We start from the raw sequence: 22,591 nt of genomic DNA on the forward strand, positions 1-22,591 counted from the left end.
GATACCAGCCAGGCGTCGACAGGGTCCAACGAGTGCCGAGAAATAAAGAGGTGAGGCACCGCTCCATACTCAGTCCAAGAAGCTGTGGAAGTGCTCGCCAAACAGGCCTTCAGCCTTACCAGCTGACTGCTGCGTTTACCCCGGCGGTGGTGGCGCTTATGCCAGAGAGGTGGAGCTGGGGCGCGGCAGAGGTGAGCTGGGATCCCCGATAGGAGCGGGGGCAAAGTTTTCCCGTCTTGTTGTTTCATTCATCTCCAAAACAAACACATGCGCGAGCCAGGTAAGCGTCTTTACGACAATACGCGCTAGAGCTCATGGGAAATGTAGGCTTCATTCCGGCAAAACACTACCGCTTTTGTCCACAGGGTCGCCAAAAGCAACTCAAAATGAAAGTTCCTTGTAGGGGCTTTAAGTACATTTTGTAGATTAGATAAGTTTAGATAAAACACATTTTACAAGATGCTGTAAAATAAGATATTTCAAGATAAGATTTGACTGAAGGAAACTCAGTGAAAAAAAACACCTTTTAAAATGTTGAGCTTTATGTTTTGAAGATATATTTTTTATGAAAAAAGTCTTTGTGTCAGAGTAATATTGCATTTAGACCTGTAAGTTGTCTCCCTGTAGTGTGTCAGAATATGTAGAGAATAATTAGATGTATTGTTCTTATGCTGTCACATTATTAGGGACAGGGCAAACTTAAAGCAGTTATGTGACTTTTTATGTTACTGTTTTATCTTCTGAGCAAAAATGCAGAATATTCACTGGTCTCAGATATTAAGATATGATGCTTTTCTCATAAAAAAAAGTGTCATTGTAAAAATGCCATTTTGAAATTAAATGTTTTTCACAGTGTGCTGAAATACAAAGTACATTATAAATCATGTTTATCTAAATTTTGCTGAAGCATAATTTATACAGTAAATAAAGATACACAAAAATGAATAAATGTATAAAAATAAACCAACACAAGACTAAATTCATTTCAACAAAATTTATTTTTTGAAGAAACCACTCAATGGTGCTCATGTTTAAAACCTGCACATGGCATCTGTAATACACAAATCTCAATAAATTACATAAAAATACAAAATAATTTAAAAGCCACAGAAAAGTCACTCCGTTGAGATAAAACTGCAGCTCAGGCCGAACAGGTCTCCTGACTCATCAGGGTTTGAAGTCTCCGGTGTCGGACTTTCCCTGCAGCTTCTGAACGCGTCACCACCTGCAGTCACATCAGAGCAGCCGTCTGTTTAGCCAAACCTGTTATCCAACAGCAGGATGCTGTCAGCCGACCTTTGACCTCTGATAGCAGAAGTCATGTTACAGGATGAGTTTGACCTCTGAGCAGCAGGTGGACAGTCAGTGCTTCACAAAGTCAAGGATGCTTCCTTTGGAAGGATGGGTCCTTCAAAGTTGGGTCCTACAGAGGCAAGGCAAGACTCCTTCCTAGTGTTCAGTGAGCATACATTCGAACAGGTGTGCATCACTGAAGAGGCCACACCTTTAAATCAGGCAAATTGTGTGCAAAGAATTGTGGGTCTTGTGGGTATGCATCCTTTAAAATTCTCTGAAGGAAGGACTCAGTCCTCAGTGGAATCCAAGGGTCCTTGACACTGGTACAGTCCTTCTTGAAATTCAGGGTATTGAAGGATCCTTCCTTGACTTTGAGAATCAGGATCAGCATCAGGTTTGTCGGGTTCAGAGGAAGGAGGTGAAGAAGTTCTTCTCTGCTCCAGCTCTGGTGGGAGAGGAGGGGGATTTGACCTTCGACCCGCTGCACTGTCGCTTCCTCCTGGCTCTGCGGTTCTTAAACCACACCTGGAACCACAAACAGAAAGAGAGACAAGATTAAACCATCGGAAGTTTGAAAATCCAGAAATAATTTCTGTTTTACAGTTTCTAGTTGTGATAAATGGTGTAATTTTGGTGATTTGTCTTTCTTTAAAAATCCGTTATAAAAGAAATACAAAATACAGCTATTCAAATGTGTATGCTCCTCCCCTAAGCCAGAAGTCCCCCACAAGTGCTTACTAAATTATCTGACATGCCTCCCCTTTTTGGCACCACTCCCACCACCTTCATACGAACACTCCCTACGAGGTGAGAGCGGTCTCAGATAGCTTCCATGTCTTTTTTTAATACATAGTTAAGTATTTCAGCAGATTTATTCAGCCAGTTTCGGGAGCCCTGGGTAATCAGTCCCACTTTCCCCTCCCACTACGACACCAGAAGAATATGGAACGAGAAAGCGATCGTGCGTAAAACTGCCATATGGACAGGTTCTGCGCATTCCTTGTTCACACATGATTAAAATAAATCACCTGAGCGGCTCCGCATACGCATTTGGGTTGTATATGTTTAATACTGTGAATTATATAACTATAAATAATAATTTTCCTTGTAAAAGGACAGACTTGATTTGCCACATAAAAGAAAAAAACTTCATGGATAAGAGCGTGCGTAAAATCCAAACTGGCAACATTTTACGCAGGGGCTTTGCGGCCTTTTTCTTTCTCCGGCCTATTAAATTAATGAAAAATAAAAATAAAGGCAACACTGAAACATCACGTGGGACTCACCCTGACCGTCTCCTCGCTCAGGCCGGTGCTCCTCGCCACCTCAGCGCGTGCCTCAACTGCCGGATACTCGGTGAGCTCGAACAGCGCCTCGAGTCGCTTGGTCTGACTGTCGGTGAACACCGTCCTCATCCGGGCCTTCTGACGCGACTGCGCCAGCATCCCGGTTTGATGGTAACCATGGTGACTTGCAAACTGTTGAGCACCTGGTAAAAAAAAAGTAGCATTTAAACGAGTTAATGGAGCGAAAAACGGAAGAAATGCGCGAAAAGTGATCCTGAATTAAGTATCGCTCTAAGAGTTTACTCTTAAACTAAAAAAAAGTTTAAATTCAAATACAACTTTATGTCAACAAACTTTTAAAGATTATCTTTAGAAATGTAAAAAATATATATATAATAATAACCTGCAGAGTCCTGGCTGCTGCTGAAATGCACGTGAGCTCCTTGTTGTAAGTTTGGATAAATGCTGAAGTCTGTGTGATGGAAACCGGCTCCGCACGGGCACAACGCCTCTCCGAAGCTCATCCCTCGGTACTGAAGGCAGCCTGACACTGGCACCGGCACCGGCACCAGGACCGGCGCAGGAGGTCTGATGTTCCCGGAGTCCAAACTGAATCCGCCCTGGATCCTCTGGAGACAGCCTCCTGGTGGAAACTCCATCACCGAGGTCTTGTGTCCGAACTGTGGGGAGAGGATGCGCTCCATGCTGAAGTCCGACACGCTGCTCCCTCTGTCCATCGTTACACTTGAATGTCTGAACAAGTTGCTTCTGAGCTCTGGAGCTCCAGTGTCCAGTTTTAAAGAGAAGCACAAAGTGTGAAGCCGCCATCAAACACCTGACTGCGCTTTAATATGTTAATGAGCTTCTTGAGCGTTTGATGGCTGAAGTTCAGTCAGACATGAGAAGAAATCTGGACTTTGATTTGACCTCTTGAACCCTTTGATTCTTTGAACTGGACGATGATGTGATGATGGGACTGAGTCTGTAAACTGGAATCACTTAGTTTGTTCATTTCATCTTCGAATCAGCTGTTAACTTTCACTTTTCTTCAAACAACTGGAGGAGGAGGAAGTACTCCGATCCTTTACTCAAGTAAAAGTACTAATATCACACTGTGAAAGTACTCCACCACAAACTAAAGCCCTGCATTGAAAAGGTTAGTTAAGTAAAAGTAAGTAAATGTAATTAGGAAAATGTGCTTGTGTTAGTACAGTAAAAGTAAAAGTAGGGGAGACCAGGTAGCATATAGTTAACAAACAGCAGTCTTTCCAACTTCTCCAGCTACATCACAGACGTCATTAACTGATGTCCAACACAAGGAGAGCCATAGTTACAGCCTGCTCCACTACACTGGGACAGGTTGGAACACAGCCTGGGGTAAGATCTAACAACAAGAGTGAAGAATTAAAAACTACACAGTACAAAAATTATACATAAAGACACTGATACATACAATACTAACCAGTTCCTATAAGGTGGAACACACTAAGCTGTACGTCTCAGATGCTGAGTACCACACACACACACACACACACACACAAACACACACACACACTTAAAAGACTGTTGCTCCAGTCAAATAACCAGGGGTCGTCCTGCTGCGCCCACACAGGGCAGCTGTGCAGTTGCTGCACACATGCCGCATTATTTTGCGTCCTCAAATTAATTGTCTTCACTGTAGACACATGGCAGGCACACTCAAATGCCGGAGCAACAGTATAAAGTGGCATTTGCACAGTCCATAGGGACTTTGGTCGCTGGTTCAAGTTCCCGTCTGGACCAAATGTGGAGCGTGGACTGGCAGCTGGAGAGATGTCCCTGAGCAAGGCAGCAAACACCCGACTGTTTAGGGTACCTGTCCATTAGTAGCAATTCTTGCTCTAACATCTCCTCATGTATGGGTCCTGTTTGTGAATGTGTGAGTGGCAAAACTGAATTTCCCCTCAGGGGTTAATAAAGTTTATCTTCTTAAAATTAAAGACTCAAGCACAAGTACCTCATATTTGTACTTATGTACAGTACTTGAGTAAATGTACTTTACGCTACACAAAGACTGGGACAGTAGGACAAAGTGTACAGGTACATGTTATTTATTCAGAATACCTTGTCAGCCATCTGTGCACCCCAAATTAGGTTTAAATCTATGTTGATCAGTTTGTTTTTGAACTTTTTAGAGATAAAAAAAAATATATTTCAACCTTTTAAAGTGTTGGAAACGTCCATCTATGGACCAGAGGTGCTGTAAACACACACTTTGTAGTTATTTCTTTCCTTTCCTTTTATTCTCTCCTCACTGTCTTCTGCCATCTGCTACTGTCTGTGATCAGCATCATTTGGATTTTTGAGGAGAAATAATCTGCAGTGAACACCGGTGGCCTGCAGATGTCACCGGTAGTGTTTGTTACAGACTGCAAATAACCTGCTGGCTTCTGAATTACTATTTCTCCAAAAACAAAATGTGAAAAGGAAAAACAGCCAACAGTGTCAGAGAGAAGAGAAGAGAAGAGAAGAGAAGAGAAGAGAAGAGAAGAGAAGAGAAGAGAAGAGAAGAGAATTCACATGCGACAGCAGCTAAAGAGTCAGAATCAAAAGACAAAAGATATGACATGAGATAAAATAGGAAACAAAAAGAAATATATAAATATTATTGCACAGTAAGATGTTGTAGGAAACTGTGCAGGAACGTTACACAGTGTTAATATAAGGATATGTACATGCACACACAAGCTGACAGAGGTGGGTAGTAACTAGTTACATTTACTCAGTTACATTTACTTGAGTAACTTTTTGGATAAATTGTACTTTTCAGAGTAGTTTTAATGCAAAATACTTTTTACTTTTACTTGAGTTATATTGTTTTAAAGCAACAATACTCTCACTTGAGTACAATATTTGGCCACTCTACCCCCCTCTGAGTACATAATTACACACACACACACACACACACACACACACACACACACACACATATATATATATATATATATATATATATATGTATATATTCTTATACTGTACATATGTATATATATATATATGTATGTATATATGTATATATTCTTATACTGTACATATGTATATATATATATATGTATGTATATATGTATATATTCTTATACTGTACATATATATATATGTACAGTATAAGAATAAATTAAATAGTAAATTGTTCTAAAGTATCAGCACTCTTACTTGAGTACAATATTTGGCTAAATATAAATATGTATTTGCTTCGTCACTACACAGCGAGTGTTAGAGTGAAACCAGCTTTGATCTGCAGCAGAGGATCTTTGTCACGTCACAGCAGATCAAAGCTGTAAATGACACTGAGCTTTTCTCACCTTCTCACTTCAAACAGTTAAAAACCTGCAGGAACCGAAACTGACTCAAACTAAATATGATCATAAATAAAACTGTCCACAGGAATGTGATGTATTTTATTCCACACTCCTTTGTGCTACTATAGTAAAAGCACAAGTGATGTGAGTGATGCTGACAACTCATCCTCACTGTGACCTCGTCACATGTCCACGTTTGGTCATGGACTGTCCACGTCCACATATGACGTGTGTTGGTTGTTGACGTTCTGGGACGCCGTGTCAACTTCAGCCTGTTACATGCATTGTCTGTTTTCAAAATACACTTCTGTTTTCACAGGAAATGTACAGTTTGCATACAGTCTCTTTCAAAATAAAAGCACTACGTTGGTAGAACTCTACAAATTGACATTTTTTTCCTTCAGCAACACACGTGGTTGGGTTTAGGAAAAAAAGAACAGAGTTTGACTTTATATTCAAATGGGAAGCGAATAGCGGATATTGAGGTAGTAGTTCTGCCTGCAGCAGATGTACTTAGATGTACTTAGTAGGAGTAAGTACAATATACATGTATACAGAGTAGACGTGTTAAGATTTTTTTTGTGCCACAGTTTATTTACAGGTTTAAATAAAGAAAACGTACAGGCCTCATGGTTTGATTTAGTAACAGCTTTATCAGAGTTTTTAAGACTTGTTGTTTCATCATCTATAATAATGAGGGATAAATAAGAAAATATTTAAGTGTCTTAAGTCAAAAATGAAAAGCATTAATATGTTTTGAGTTTCAGTTTCCACAGTTTGTTTCCCTGTGAGTGTGTCGGATGTTAGTTCAGTCTGACTTCTGAGAGAAGATCAATCAGTGATCAATAACAGATCAGTCAGCGCCGTCTCTTTAAACTCTCTCTGATCTGATCGATCACTAACAGACATGAAGGGAAGGAACAGAAAGAGCAGCAGATTATCAAACATCCTCAGACTGACGATCAAACAGCACATTCACACATTTCAGTGGTACAAACGTGTTCAGTGAGGATCACAGTAGGCTCGGCTGCACAATATACAGACATTAAAGACAAAGAGACAATATCATGATAAATAATTTACAAGTTGTGAAGAACATTTTGAGTCCTGTGGGATTTTAAAAGTCTGTTTGTCTTTGGAAAAAATTTTGTGTATTTGTGCTGTGATGATTAAAATTCACTTTACAATAATAAAATCAGAAAACAACATTTTATGGGTCCAAAATGTTGAAATAGTTCCCTAGAAAGTTTTTGGATAGAACTGAGTAATGTGATACTCATCTGGGGAAAATAAGAATTTCCTTGACAGAAAATAATTCAAATTCAAATTCAAATGAATATTCTGTTATTGCAAATCACACTGCTCTTGTTTATTCTCTATTACCGACAAAGTCCTTTCTTAAAAAATTATTTGGAATTATCTCCTAAATGGATGTGCTACTTGTGCTTTGATGTGATTTTAAAATGTTTAAAATGAATTCTTGAATCATTTTCTTAATAAATATTTCATGAGTAACGGTTGGTTGTCAATTGTTGTTTGATATGAGTAACTATTAACAAACATTTATGTCATGATTTGAGTGAAAACACATTTTATAGAGGCTATTGTACACATATACAAATACTGGTGTGCCTTAGGCATAAAAAGTTTGGTCTACATAATACAGTCCATCACAACAATAAAACATGGAAACTTTCACCGCTGTAAAATCTCACAGTAAATTAGTTAATGTCTTTCTTTAACTAAGGAAACCTTGTAAGGGATTCTGTGCCTCAGCTAAGGAGAAATTAAGCTTTAAGTGTCATATTTAAAGAGAAAACTAAAGGTGTGCTGTGCAACTGGTCCCTGACGTCAGGAGGTTATTAACAGGAGCTTGTAAGGCCCCACCCTTGGTAGGCTCTATGGGGTGAACACAACTCCACCACTGACCGAAAATAACCTCAGAAGACACCTTTAAAATACTCAGATCTATTAACAAATAAACAAACAAGACAACAAAAATTGCAGGCTGAGTGGCAGCAGGAGCAGCAGGAGCAGCGGGAGCAGCAGGACAAGCACCAGAAGCCTCTCTGCTCTGCTGCTGGTACAGGAGCTCTTAAGCACCTCCTCCACACCAGGTGCAATGGACCTTGTTAAGCAATGCAGCACACCTGGACAGGAAGAAAACACACACAGCTGTAACAAAGCTGAATTATCCACCGAGGTCTCTTCCTCTCCAGAACAAATGGACCAGGTCATTAAGGCCTTGTTTACACGGATACCGATACAAATAAAAACTGATTTTTATTTCTTCCGTATAAAAAAAAAAGGTTTACACGATCAGTTGTGAAAGCGATATCCCTGTTTACACGAAAACGCAAAAACTGCAGCTTTTTGCTGCAATTAGCATGCCAGGCCAGTAGGTGGCGATACGCCATACATCAAACACCATAGAAGAACGTTCTGCGTATGCACAGTGATTTGTTTTCCTCTTGGCGCTCGTGATAAAAACAATGATAAACTACATTTGAACCTCATGTAGCATAGTTAGCTGCTATGCACTGACTAATATTGGGCACAGCAGACGTCTTTGTGCTCCGATGTAGCGGTGATGTTGATGCAGCAGTGCTAAGTTCATTTGTAAGCTCGTAAGTAGTCCCAAAAGTGCTAACAAAACGTAAACAACCCGGCACATATCTGCCATTGTTGTTGTGGTTACCGGTCGCCTAGTGGGCACAAACTTTCACTTTGGAAGGCCTTTTTAAAAATCTCCATTTTCATCGAGAAAAACAGCGCTTTCGTGTAAACGACAGACGCAAACACAAAGATAAATACTTGTTTTCAGAAATATACAGAACCATATAAACAGGCCCTTAAACCAGTAAAAACACTGACACTACTCCTTTCAGAGGGGCTTCTTACTACAGTGGTTGACATGGAAACATGAATGTCCCCGTCTAGAGCCAGTGTTTGGTTTGCCCGTTCTGGGCTACCGCAGAAACATGGCGGCACAACATGGTGACTCTGTAGATGGAGCCCGGTCTCACTCCGAAGTCGTCAAAATCCAGCGCTTGGGCAGTGAGAAAGGCGTCCTTTAAAGCTGGCATGAATCGCGGCCAGTTGCCGTTATAGTTTAATGGCGCCCGGCAGCGTCAGGGAGAAACATGGCAGGACAAGGATTAAAGTTAAATATAACCAAATAAGTCATAAATTAAATATACATATCATAACCTGCTGCCGCTTTCTGCTGTTGTCAAATGGCACTTGTTGGCACACACTGCTGGACTGAATGTAAGCACGGCTGTGATTCGGTCGTAGACACGAGGACGCGGGCCTACTTTGTATTAATAATCTGAATCTGTGAAGTAACCAAAGCTGTCAGATAAATGGAGTGTTGTAAAAGTACAGTATTTCCCTCTGAGATGTAGAGTAGAAGTATAAAGTACAGGTACTCAGTTACTTTCCACCACTGCTGATATCTGAACCAGGCGGGGTTAATTAGGGACAGGAAGTGACGACGTCTCCCCCTGTTTCTCACTGAAATGAATGAGGACCCAAATCTAGGGTGACTGCACCGTTAGGGGTCGTGGGCGGACTTTTGTTTCAGCCAGTCCCAGTGAAGGATGTTTTTACACAGCATGAGAGGAAGCAGAGGTCATCTTGTTGTTGTCTTACAACACTGAATGAGTCCAGCTGGGTTATTCATATTAGCCGCCACATCAGGTGTGAGTGTTTCTGTCAGACTCTCAGCTCGTCTCAGCATGAATCAGCAAAACATCATGAGGCCCCAGACTGCTCAGTGAGCTGGACTCTCCCTCTCTGTCTGCTGGCTCACTGTCTGTACTGTCGCTGATTAGTAAGCACGGCGGGAGTTCACTCGTAGGGCTTTTTGGACGAGTTTCAGTTCTTCTCTCACTCTGCCTTTTGGCAACTGCTCATCCCTCCTTCCATGTCCGCTCGCTGTGTCGGCTGGGTTTCAGTTCTGTGTCTGCTCTGCAATGTGTGTGAGACATTTCACTGGCTTCTGGCTGCATCTCAATACTCTGACCAATGGCCTCAGGGCTCGATCTCAAAACTGTGTTAGTTTACTGGCTGGATTTCAGTACTATTGAGTCACTTTGTTGGCTGGCTGCAGTGTAACGTAGTGTATCTTTGGGCTGGGTTTCAACACAGTCCAATGAGCCTTCTGTTGAGGCCTCAGAGCTGTTTTTTGATGTAGTTTTATTACTGTTCAGTGGCTGTTTCTTGCTTTGGTAATTTGAGAGTTTCATATTTTAAAGATTATCTTTCTCAGAATGTGTCTCATTACATCAGCACTCATATAAAATGTTGACCACGAATAAAAACACATGCAGGAGCTCACTGTGGCCTAAACCACACCAACTAATATTGACACTACTACTATTCATTCATTCTTTCATCTTCTAATCGCTTCATCCTCTTGAGGGTCGCGGGGTGCTGGAGCCTATCCCAGCTGACATCAGGCGAGAGGCAGGGTTCACCCTGGACAGGTCGCCAGACTATCGCAGGGCTGACACATAGAGACAGACAACCATTCACACCTACGGATAATTTAGAATCACCAATTAACCTGCATGTCTTTGGACTGTGGGAGGAAGCTGGAGCACCTGGAGGAAACCCACACTGACACGGGGAGAACATGCAAACTCCACACAGAAGGGCTCCCACGCCCGGGATCGAACTGGTAACCCTCTTGCTGTGGGGCGAGAGTGCTAACCACCACACCACCGTGCCGCCCCCAGAAAAAAGTCGTAATATTATGAGAATAAAATTGTAATTTAATGAGGAAAAAAGTCATAATTTAATGAGAATAAAGTCGGAATATTACAAAAATAAAGTCGTAATTTAATGAGAAAAAAGTCATAATATTATAAGAATAAAGTTGTAATATTACAAGAAAAAACCCGTAATATTACAAGAACAAAGTCGTAATTTAATGAGAAAAAAGTCATAATATTATGAGAATAAAGTCACAATTTAATGAGAATAAAGTCGTAATATTACGAGAATAAAGTCTGAGTTTTTAAGGATATAACCAACAACAAACAGAATGGGTTAGATACGGAGCCCCTTAATGGTCAAGTTGGGAGATTTTTTTGGACTGACTTTTGTATTACCTTGCAATACATTGCTTCCCCTCGCAATAGTTTTGCATTGCCTTGCAGGGCGTGACAGACAATCAGACACAGGTGATGTCATCAAAAGGGAGGGAAAACACACAGGGGCAGGAAGTGAAGTGATCTGAAACGAGAGGAGATGTGAGTTTCAAAGTACAACAGGAAACAACATGAATGAATGAAATAAAAAACATAACCTGAGGAACCTGACCTGTGACAGTCAGAAATGTTTGTTGGCTCTGTGATGATTTGGTACCGCAAACAATGATGAAAATGCTAACGTTAGCATTCACCACCTAGCTAACTTGCTCCTAGCCACAGCGGCACATTGGTAGCCTACATTTTAATCAGCATTGACATTGTGACACAAGTTTGGTTCATGTGTGGGAAGAGATAGCGGCCAAATGTTGGCGATAATGCTCCACGATTTGAGACAACACTACCCTGCTGAAATTAGTGCACCATGCAAGAAGTACGTAGTGTAGTGTGCTACATGGAAGTGTACTAACAGAAGTAGGCTACTCTGCTGAAATTGGTGCACCACGCATGAAGTACATGCAGGTTGGGATCTGGCATAAAAAAGGAGGAGGAGAAAGAGAGAAAGAGGAAGGAGGGAGAGTTTGAGGTTTGAGTCTCATCCAGACTGATGTGTGTCACCCAGCGATGACCTGAACTCTCTGAGGACAGCAGACAGAAAAGGGAAACTGGAGGAGAGAGGAAATAATATGAAGATTGATGGTGATCGTTTATTGATGCGGATCAGTCAATAAAAAGAGAGAATCACTCTCTCTTTCTGTCCACAGGTCAGATCAGCTGATCCAGATCTCCCTGAAGAAGAGGGTTATTGTGGTCTGCCTTCTGAAACTGTTTGGAGTTCAGTTTGTGAATGAAGCGCCCTCAGTCTGACGACACGCCTGCTGGCATCAAACTGAAAACTCTCTCTGGATCTCTGCTCGGTGCATGACTCATCTCACAGCCTGCAGGCACACAATCAGATGAGTTTGGAAATATTGACTCTCGTAGAGCTGAATGGTTTTCAAAATTAATTACATGCAGATTTAAAAGCTGCAGATTCTTTAGTTAATAACCTGCTCTGGCTCAGGATCATGAGTGACATCAGTGATGCAGATAAATGTAGTTTCACTGACTGACAGCAGACTGATGTCTTCATTTTGAAATGCTGTAAACATGCTGAGTGCAGGCTTTCAGTTCACATGATTCAAACTGGCTTAATTTGATATGTTTAAATTGCTCTTTGACACCAAGAACAAATTATAACTGAGTCCAGGAGTGATGTGACTCAACCCACACAGTCTGATACTCAACCTGGAGCAAAGAAGGGCACGAGAATCAGCACATTCTCCCTTCGACCTCGTCACGTGTCCACGTTTGGTCATGGACTTTCCACGTCCACATACAACGTGCAAGGTACCCTGGGTGTGTTGGTTGTTGATGTTCTGGGACGCTATATCTACTTCAGCCTGTTACATGCATTGTCTGTTTTCACAATGCACTTCTGTTTTCACAGGAAATTTACTGTTTGTATACAGTCTCTTTCAAAATAAAAGCTTTATGTCAGTACAACATCGCAAATTGACTTTTTTTTCCCCCCTCCAACAGCTAATGCCCGTGGTTGAGTTGAGGCAACAAAAGCACGTGGTTAGGTTTTTGTTTTTTGTTTTTTTTATAAAAGAACAGGGTTTGACTTTATAATCTTACGGGACACAGACGCCATTCTCCGGGTGAAAGTTGGTGTTTGTTGGACACCCCTCCTGCCTGCCCTGCTTGGACCATTGCCGCCTTATTTTTCCTTTCTTTCTGCCGCATTTCCCCAACGCTGCTGAGCGACTGGCCGCGTCTCATGCTGATGTTAAAAAACAGCTCTTTTGTCAGTGTCTGATGCCACAAGTCACTGCCCAAACGCTGGAATTCGACGACTTTGGAGTGAGGCTGGCTTGACAGAACAGTGTTGATATATGTCCCACTCTGTCTCTCTGTCCCTCCTCGCTGACCCCTTCATTGCCATTTTCCATCCATCCACCAGATGCCTTCAGACTTTCCCTCCTTTCCCCATCACCTGACTACACCACCATCCACCAGCCCAGTCGCCTGGAGAAAATGTGGGCATTGTACATTCCTGCAAAACACGTTTCACTTGTACGTTTCATACATATCATACCAATGTTTGTATATGAGCTGGCTTTGTTATCTGGAGGTGGCGGGGATGATGGATGGTGTGTCACCTCAGAGTGATGCCTGCCAAGCTGCAGACCACTGATACACCAACACACAACAAAACTGGTTGTTTTTAGCAACTCATCATTTTTTTTCCTGCAGCTCTTTAGACACAAATGTGAGAACTGTTGCTGGGCTAAACGAGGGTGTTTTTCAGTGGCCTGTCACTGTGTCTCCCACCCCTTATTAGACACGTTAGTGTTTTTTGGTTGTTGTTTTTTCAGAGGGGAAAACACCATGATAAATGACTGGTTTTATACCAAGGTACTGCTGCTTTGCACCCCCGAGACTGGGTATTTTACAGGGTCTGGTTTCCTAACCAGAACCTGTAACAACTGGTGAACCAGGTGAGAGTGGACTCAACTGCACGACTCTGTGGATAGTTTGGGTAGAATGAAACAGTCTTCAGGTGGTTCATTACACAGAGGGATAATCAGTGGAGGCAAACAAATCTTATAGGGATGAGATAGAGGCAGAGTCAATCAACACGTAAAATAAAAATTCCAAGAAAAGGACACAGGAAAACAACACACACAAGGAGCTAAGATGAAAACTGAAAGAAAACAAGACACAAGCCATGTTTCCATCAGCCTGTTTAGATGTGCATCTAGAAGTATCGCATTGGAAAATTATGATGAAACGCCAAAATTCGAATTAAAATCCCCTGATTCGCACAAACTAAAATACGCTTTAGCCAGGTTTGGTTGATTCACAAAACAGGGGATGGAAACAGTTATGTTCAAATTAAGTCTGACGTAGCGCACCACTCTCCATGGTGATATCCACACTCCGGCTCGGGAAGGCGGTAATGCATTTACAAGCTGGTTGCCAACCGCCAGAAAACGTAGAAGAAGAAGTGGAAACACACAGGATTTGTATTTCTTATAGCACGCATTTCCCAATGATTCAAATCACTTTTGGATGTAAACATAGCTACACACTAAATACTGTGGTGAGGGGAAGGATAACGAGACACAGGTGAGGCTAATCAGGGCCGGACAGACAATCGGACACAGGTGTAGTCATCAGAAGGGAGGGAAAACACACAGGGGCAGGAAGTGAATCAATTCAATCAATCAATTTTATTTATAAAGCCCAATATCACAAATCACAATTTGCCTCACAGGGCTCACAGGGCTTTACAGAGCTGTGACATAACCAAGTGGTTTTTGTAAACCACAGTCCTGCTGACACAGAAAGTTTCATTGTACCTTCTACATAATTACATACAAATGTGTGTGGGCTTTGCAGAAATACACAATCAGTGCCAGTTCTGGTGGATGAGTTGCATTGGCACACCTGTTCCCACTGTCCTCCTCAGCTCTGCTACGGGCCTTCTTCACCCACCTCCTCACCTGCATCTTTACCCTCATCGGTCTCTCTTCATATATATGTAAAACAGAAGTGGACACAAACACATGAGCATAAACTTGACAGAATATAGTATGTACTTTTTAAGGGCAGCTGCATTACCTACTAAAAGTAAAAAGAAAAAGTTTGCGATGGGGAACGCACCCTCCACCTTCCTCCCACAGTCCAAAGACATGCAGGTTAATTGGTGACTCTAAATTGTCCGTAGGTGTGAATGTGAGTGTGAATGGTTGTCTGTCTCTATGTGTCAGCCCTGTGATAGTCTGGTGACCTGTCCAGGGTGAACCCTGCCTCTCGCCCAGTGTCAGGATAAGCTATTATGGAAAATAAATAAACAACAAAGACAATGTCATGACTTCAGTTAGAGTCAGTTCAGTTCAGTTATATTTATTATATTGTTTGGTGCATTTAATTGGTGCAAGGCTGACACTGTGTCATCAGTGAGCCCACTTACATAATAATGAGCCTGACTGAATATTCCCAGCTGTGAGCTTCAGCTGCAGTTTGTCGGTGTGACCAGCAGGAGGCGGCGCAGACAGTAGAGCAGACAGACGGCTGCTAAAAACCATTATGTAACGTCTCTGTCTTCTCTCTCTGCTTCTCTCTTATCCTTTCATCGACTTATCTTCCATTCAGCCTTCCTCCCTCTCTCCCTCCATCCTCTTTCAAAGTGACTCACTCTTTTTCTCTCTCCGCTGTCTCCTTCCTCTCACTCTGTGCACCTGTTTCAACCTGTAGTATCTTAATACAATATAACCAGAGAATAACGTGAAGACATTTAACTGTTGGCTCTTTGTCTGACACACACACACACACACACACACACACACTCCAGACAGTCATTAGACAACTGTCCGACCTTCATTGCTCCACATAGCCCACAGGAGACACACCACACACACACACACACAGCCTGCCTAAACACACACACACACACACACACACACACACACACACACACACACACACACACTCACTCTCTCGTCACCTGAGGCGATACAGAAGTCTCTCTCTGAATAATGTGATCTCTCTTCAGGCGTGCTTGATTTAGCTCCATTCTGCAGGATTTTTTCTTTCCTCAGTTAGACCCCCCGCCCCCCCCCCTTCTGATAAATCAAACGCGCCCCAGGTTTCCACAGAGGTGCATGATAACCTCTGCTTCTACCTGAAGACAGAAGGAGACACACAGAACATACAGACATGCTTCTAATTATCACATTTTAAATCCTGTGAAGTCTGTCTCTCAGTACTGTCTGACTTCCTGACTTCCTGTCTGTGTCCCTGTCTGGTTCTTACCAAAGATGTAAATCTTTAAAAACAACTCACAAATATTTGGGTTCATATTTTTTAAAAAAAAAGGCTCAGTAATTTCCCAAATGGTGGAGCGATTCCTCAACGAAAGATCACAGATCACTCAAATTCTGCAGAGCAAGAGAAAACACCATGTCTGCTGCATGAAGTTGTTTCTCTGTGGCGCAATGGATAGCGCATTGGACTTCTAGACAAAGACAGAAGAAGTGTTTCAAAGGTTGTGGGTTTGAGTCCCACCAGAGGTGATCTTTAAAGATTGCAAAGTTAGGTGGGTGCAAGGTCCTGAGAAGGGAGATCACAGTCCCGGACACACCAAACCGACATCAAAGAACAAGCAGAGATGAAAGCCACCCATGCGCCACTCCTCGCACTCGCCCTAATAGAACTCCTGCCCCCTTAACTTTCCTTGTTATCCCACCACATTTCCCCCTGATGCTGCTGGCCGCCATTAAACAATAATGGTGACTGGTTGCGTATCATGCCAACGTGAAAGGATGTTTTTTTCATCGGCGTCTGATGCCAGAAGTCACTGACCAAGTGCCCGTATTCGACCACCTCAGAGTGAAACCTGGTCGAAATTTTCAAGCAATACTGGGAGTCTTAAGACCAAGAAGACCCACTACATCAGGCGAAGCAACATGTGGCTCTGTGGCGCAATGGATAGCGCATTGGACTTCTAGACAAACACAGAAGAAGTGATTCAAAGGTTGTGGGTTCGAGTCCCACCAGAGTCGATCTTTAAAGATTGCAAAGTTAGGTGGGTGCAAGACTTCTGAGAATGGAGATCACAGTCCTGGACACACCAAACCGACATCAAAGAACAAGCAGAGATGAAAGCCAAATGTTCCGCTGCCTAACGTCACCTGTGTCTTGGCCAAAACTCTCCATACCAGCATTGTGTTTACAGTCTCTTTCAAAATAAATGCACTACCTTGGTACAACTCCACAAGCTGATGCTTTTTCCCTCAACAACAAACACAGTTGGTTACATTTAGCCAACACATGCACATGGTTGGGTTTAGAAAAAAAGAACAGGGTTTGGCTTTGCAATCTTACAGGAAGCAAACACCAGCCTCCCAGGTGAAAGGCTGGGGTTGTTGGACCCCTTCACCCCCTCATGCACTCACCCTAATAGAACTTCCGCCCCTTTAACTTTCCTTGTTATCCCACCACATTTCCCCCTGATGCTGCTGGCCGCCATTAAACAATAATGGCAACAGGTTGTGTATCATTACAAACGTGAAAGGACAGTTTTTTCATCGGCGTCTGATGCCAGAAGTCACAGACATCATAAGAATCATAAGCAACAACATGCGGCTCTGTGGCGCAATGAATAGCGCATTGGACTTCTAGACAAATACAAGAGAAGTGATTCAAAGGTTGTGGGTTCGAGTCCCACCAGAGTCGATCTTTAAAGATTGCAAAGTTAGGTGGGTGCAAGACTTCTGAGAATGGAGATCACAGTCCCGGGCACACCAAACCGACATCAAAGAACTAACAGAGATGAAAGCCAATTACTCTACTTCTGAATCTCTTCACACCAGCAGATGGCAGTAGCCTGTCAGTGCCTCTCAAAGTCAAGGATGCTTCCTTGATAGCATGGGTCCTTCCAAGTTGGGTTCTACAGAGGGTAGGCGAGACTCCCTCCCAGCATTTACTATTCATTTTCTATTTAGCATTTACTATTTATTGAACTCAGATTGGCCCCCGCCTTTAATTCAGGCAAATTGTGGGTACTTTATGCCAGCTGAGGATACACTCATGTGTCCTTTAAAATTCTCTGAAGGAAGGACTCGGTCCTCATTAGAATTCAAAGGATCCTTGACATTAAAACAGTTCTTTGGTGGGATTCAGTGCACAGCCTCCTTGACTTTGACAAGCATTATGTATTTGTCATTCAGAAAGGGAAACCTGAGGATCGACAGGACGGATTCAAGATGCTTGTCAGCCAGTCAGCACGTTAACAACACAACCTGATGGTGAAAGAGCAAAGCATATTTACTGTGCGCCAGTGATCAAGGACACAAACAGCTACTAACCATCTCTGCCAAAGACCCCAGTGGATAAAAAATAATCATACCTAATATAAAAAGTTTGTTTTGATCTCAGTTGGCTAAAACATGATCCTTGACCCCATGAACCTTTTTTTTTCCTATAACCAAGTGCTTCATGTGCTGTAACCTACAAACACATTAACCATAGCACCGTTGGTGATTTTTGTCTCAGTTCCACTTCAGCTCTCCTTTTCCACTAACTGACAATCATTAGTAGTTTTTGTGACCTGTTTTACGTTAAACACAAGGCCTGCTCAGTGGAAATATGAGGAAATGTCAGCCGTAATCAACAAGGACAACAAAACACAACATCTGACCCTTTTCCTGTCGTTTCTCTCCTCTTAGTGTGTCACATTAAGTGGAAAAAATACTCCCACTCGCTGCCATTAAAAAGGTCGGAGCTGATGTAGCAGTAAAGGTCAGGAAATGCATACAGAAGCACACACACACACACACACACACACACACACACACAGAGCATACACAGTGCGCAGCTCATGTACAAGTGTACGGCTGAACAAAAGAAAGGGTGAAGGGAGGAGAGTTTGAGTTCAATTATGCAGGGTCTGTGTTCGTGTGTGTCTGTGTGTGTGTGTGCGCATAAAGAAGTGGGCGTGGCGTAAAGATGGTAAGGAGCTGATTGGTCCATTTGGGGGTACATACAGCGCTGTGATTGGCCAGTTTGCATCACAATAGGAGCTGAGATTGGCTGACAGGCGGACAATGGCCGTGTCATTGGTCAGTTCAGGGAACAAAAGGCTGTTTGGGCATCGAGGCGGAAAGGTGAGGAGGTCAGTGTGTGTGTGTGTGTGTGTGTGTGTGTGTGTGTGTGTGCGTGTGTGTTCAGTCTATTGTGTTGTATGCAGGACAAGACGTCTTCTGCAGCACGTTGGGAAAAATATGAAGTGAAATAAAATCATTTGAGACTCTAATTTGTGTGTTTTCGTAGCCTGGATATTTTGATATTTTACATTTGCTTGGTCATACTTCCCCCTTTTATTTTATAAATCAGCTGATGGATAACTAAACTGATCAATATATATTTACAGCTCTCTGTGTTACTGCAGAATGACTGTAGCTTTAAAAAAAGAAGTTATTATTTCAATAATAATAATAATAGCGTTCATGTGACCCATCGTTACTCCCACATATTGTAACCTAATTAACATTATATTGAGCCTCATACAAGAAACAGTATACGGACAAGTTTCCTGCTCTTTTTGTTCATGTCCATGACTTGTTCTCATTTTGTCAGTACCCATTGATTTCTGGTATTCACCAATGTTGTCTTATTTTTGATCCTATCTGAGGTCAGAGAACATTTTACATGAGATTGAGGGCACGCTGACTAAGATGCGAGAAAAACAAACCTTAGGTACCTTCACTTTACTTGAGAACACTGTTTACTCCGCAAAAATGAGTTGATAACTTTAGGGACTTTACAAATTAAAGTATCTGGAAACAAACAATATGAAAATATACACGTGCAGCTGAAATGATTAGTTTCATTATATCAGCTTCTCAAATACAAAGACTTGAAGAATTTTACAGTGTAATAGTAGTACTTTTACTTAAATAAAGGATCTGAATACGTCCACCACCACTGACTGAACGTAGTGCTAATTCAGGCAGGACATGATGTCAAGCTTAGCCCACATCCCAGCTTCATCATCTGATCTCAAGCAGCCCAATCAATTGGTGGATCATCATGTTGATTTGGCACTATCGCTACCTGTTGGCGCGACAACTGTGTACCCCCATTATGCTATACAGAACCCTGATGTGGAATAATGCCGCATTCGTTTGGCAATCCAGGCCGGTCATTCCTTGTCGGATTTATATGACTGTATGACACGTCTGATCTGAAAGCGTTTCATTGCAACAGTCCGGAAAACATGGCGGTGTGCCGTAACTTTGTTTTTGTTTGCATGGTTGCTGAGCAACGGAGACTTTGCTGGTTCAAACGACTTTAGGATACCATAGGCTTGCACAGACTTTTTTTTTCAACACAAATCAACAGTGGAAATAGAAATGCCATTGCAAAGTACTTGTATGATTTTTACGACACAAATGCTTAATTAAACAGCATATACGAGGACAAATAACTTTGTTTACCATTCACAATGTGTGCAGCCATCTTTGTCGTGACGTCAATTCTACCGACTCGGTCTACGTGGACCTTGCCTGAGTTTGATGACGAGACCTCCGGGTAGAACGGGTGTTCTTTTGTACCTTTCCGGCTTTTTAATTTTTTTGTACTGCCTAACACTGTAAACCTTTAAAGATCGACTCTGGTGGGACTCGAACCCACAACCTTTGAATCACTTCTCCTGCGTTTGTCTAGAAGTCCAATGCGCTATCCATTGCGCCACAGAGCCGCAAATTTGATACTCCAGTGATTTCAAGTCATCAGACTTGAAATGTTCTGTACGAATTCAAACATACAAGACACAACACATGATCCAGGATCTGGACGCTAGATTTTGACGTGGTGTCTGATGCACAACTTAAAACCACATAAGTACTGCATATTTAATTGTTCCTCTACATCAAGTTTGCCAACAAAAACAGTCACATTAGCACTAAGCCTGTGGCTCTGTGGCGCAATGGATAGCGCATTGGACTTCTAGACAAACACATGAGGAGCTATTCAAAGGTTGTGGGTTCGAGTCCCACCAGAGTCGATCCTTAAAGGTTAAACCATGATTTCCTTTGATGTAGATACTTGTTAAGTTGATGCAAACCATGAGCTGAAATCAACTCAATCAAATCTCAGACATTCAGAACAACTGATGCATCATAATGGCTAAAGCAAAATTTACAACCTTGTAAAACCCAAACTGGTCTCATGCTTGATCAGTGATTTCTGGCATGAGTGCTGGATGAGTCCAACAACCACCAACCTTCAGGCCGGTGTTTGCCTCCCGCAAGATTGTAAAGCCAAACCCTGTTCTTTTTTCCTGAACCCAACCGTGTGTGTGTGTGTGTGTGTGTGTGCGTGTTGGCAAACTGTAACCATGTGCATTTTTTGCTGAAGGAACAAAAGCATCAATTTGTAATGTTGTACTGACGTAGTGCTTTTATTTTGAAAGAGACTGTATTTAAACTGTACATTTCCTGTGAAAACAGAAGTGTATTTTGAAAACAGACAAGTGAAACATCTCTGAACATCAACAACCAACACACCCAGGGTACCTTGGACATCATATCTTGACATGGAAAGTCCATGACCAAACGTGGACATGTGACAAGGTTGGAGTGAGAATGTGTTGTAAAACCATTACAGTACTATAATGTCGATACATCAAGTCTGCCCAGAAAAACCCATCACTTCAGCACAAATTGTGTGGCTCTGTGGCGCAATGGACAGCGCATTGGACTTCTAGTTAAGCACAGGAGAAGAGATTCAAAGGTTGTGGGTTCAAGTCCCACTAGGGTTGACCTTTACAGGTTTAGAATGCTTAGAATTAAGTCATTATTTCCCTTGATATTAATACTTGTAAAGCTGATAAAACCATACAAACCAACTGCAGACTCCGACTGCATCCTGCTCTGCCATTGAGCAAAAAGGGACAATAGGGTCCCAGTTAAAAGTGACTGAAGTTACCCTTTAATGATTGACAAAACTTAAATTGCTGTAAAACCCCCACAGCAATATATATTTCATCATTTCTCTATGTAAAGTCTACCTGCAAACAAACATCATCGAGTATGTATCATGTGCGGCTCTGTGGCGCAATGGATAGCGCATTGGACTTCTAGTTGAGAAGAGGAGAAGTGATTCAAAGGTTGTGGGTTCGAGTCCCACCAGAGTCGAGCTTTATATGTTTGTACAAAGAGAGGTTTGGCATCATGTTACAACACACAGTAGAAGTGTCTTGTTTGTAGTGTAGTGAGGTAAACACACACTCAACAGCTAGGGAACACCTTGCCAGTACTGTTCCTCCTTTTGGTCCATATTGACATGATGACATCACACAGTTGCTGCAGATTTGTCGGCTGCACATCCATGATGAGAATCTCCCGTTCCAGCACATCCCAAAGGTGCTCTATTGGACTGAGATCTGGTGACTGTGGAGGCCATTGGAGTACAGTGAACTCATTGTCATGTTTGAGATGATGTGAGCTTTGTGACATGGTGCGTTATCCTGCTGGAAGTAGCCATCAGAAGATGGGTACACTGTGGTCATAAAGGGATGGACACGCTCAGCAACAATACTCAGGTAGGCTGTGGTGTTTAAACCATGCTCAGTTGGTACTAAGAAAATCTCCCCCACACCATTACACCACCAGCAGCAGCAGCAGCCTGAAGCGTTGATACAAGGCAGGATGGATCCATGCTTCCATCTGAATGTGGTTTTTCCAATCTTCTATTGTCCAGTTTTGGTGAGAAAACCCGTGTGAATTGTAGCCTCAGTTTCCTGTTGTTAGCTGACAGGAGTGGCACCTGGTGTGGTCTTCTGCTGCTGTAGCCCATCTGCTTCAAGGTTGGACAAGGTGTTGTTGCTTCAGAGATGCTCTTCTGCACACCTTGGTTGGAACCAGTGCTTATTTGACTTCCTGTTGCCTTTCTATCATCTTGA

The 22,591-nt window shown here is 42.3% G+C and overlaps 1 protein-coding gene and 6 non-coding genes across 7 annotated transcripts; 5 read left to right on the plus strand and 2 right to left on the minus strand.

Moving 5' to 3' along the window:
• Positions 1-1,113: 1,113 nt before the first annotated feature.
• Positions 1,114-3,319, minus strand: dharma. Its single transcript, XM_049575879.1, has 3 exons — positions 2,986-3,319; positions 2,583-2,785; positions 1,114-1,821 (listed from the first exon to the last, which is right to left on the minus strand). Exons 1-3 carry the CDS (start codon positions 3,317-3,319, stop codon positions 1,702-1,704), a joined length of 657 nt encoding a protein of 218 aa, XP_049431836.1. The 3' UTR covers positions 1,114-1,701.
• A 13,277-nt stretch (positions 3,320-16,596) lies between these two features.
• Positions 16,597-16,688, plus strand: trnar-ucu (transfer RNA arginine (anticodon UCU)). The gene is given in 2 exon segments: positions 16,597-16,633; positions 16,653-16,688. It is a non-coding gene; the product is annotated as a tRNA-Arg (tRNA).
• A 581-nt stretch (positions 16,689-17,269) lies between these two features.
• On the plus strand, positions 17,270-17,361 carry trnar-ucu (transfer RNA arginine (anticodon UCU)). Its single transcript is given in 2 exon segments — positions 17,270-17,306; positions 17,326-17,361. It is a non-coding gene; the product is annotated as a tRNA-Arg (tRNA).
• A 2,933-nt stretch (positions 17,362-20,294) lies between these two features.
• trnar-ucu (transfer RNA arginine (anticodon UCU)) lies at positions 20,295-20,386 on the minus strand. Its single transcript is given in 2 exon segments — positions 20,295-20,330; positions 20,350-20,386. It is a non-coding gene; the product is annotated as a tRNA-Arg (tRNA).
• Positions 20,387-20,600: 214 nt separating this feature from the next.
• trnar-ucu (transfer RNA arginine (anticodon UCU)) lies at positions 20,601-20,692 on the plus strand. The gene is given in 2 exon segments: positions 20,601-20,637; positions 20,657-20,692. It is a non-coding gene; the product is annotated as a tRNA-Arg (tRNA).
• Positions 20,693-21,356: 664 nt separating this feature from the next.
• On the plus strand, positions 21,357-21,448 carry trnar-ucu (transfer RNA arginine (anticodon UCU)). The gene is given in 2 exon segments: positions 21,357-21,393; positions 21,413-21,448. It is a non-coding gene; the product is annotated as a tRNA-Arg (tRNA).
• A 284-nt stretch (positions 21,449-21,732) lies between these two features.
• trnar-ucu (transfer RNA arginine (anticodon UCU)) lies at positions 21,733-21,824 on the plus strand. Its single transcript is given in 2 exon segments — positions 21,733-21,769; positions 21,789-21,824. It is a non-coding gene; the product is annotated as a tRNA-Arg (tRNA).
• Positions 21,825-22,591: the final 767 nt, after the last annotated feature.

The sequence above is a fragment of the Epinephelus fuscoguttatus genome, linkage group LG5, assembly GCF_011397635.1.
Source record: "Epinephelus fuscoguttatus linkage group LG5, E.fuscoguttatus.final_Chr_v1".
NCBI classification, from domain to species: Eukaryota; Metazoa; Chordata; class Actinopteri; order Perciformes; family Serranidae; genus Epinephelus; species Epinephelus fuscoguttatus.

What these genes read in the sequence shown, in the direction of transcription:
- dharma (XM_049575879.1), bottom strand. Translation starts at nt 3,319, where the DNA reads ATGGACAGAGGGAGCAGCGTGTCGGACTTCAGCATGGAGCGCATCCTC. An exon ending in CAGCAGCCAGGACTCTGCAG is followed by an intron (nt 2,786 to 2,985) that starts GTTATTATTATA and finishes TTTTTTTACCAG; the next exon opens with GTGCTCAACAGTTTGCAAGT. An exon ending in TGAGCGAGGAGACGGTCAGG is followed by an intron (nt 1,822 to 2,582) that starts GTGAGTCCCACG and finishes TTGTGGTTCCAG; the next exon opens with GTGTGGTTTAAGAACCGCAG.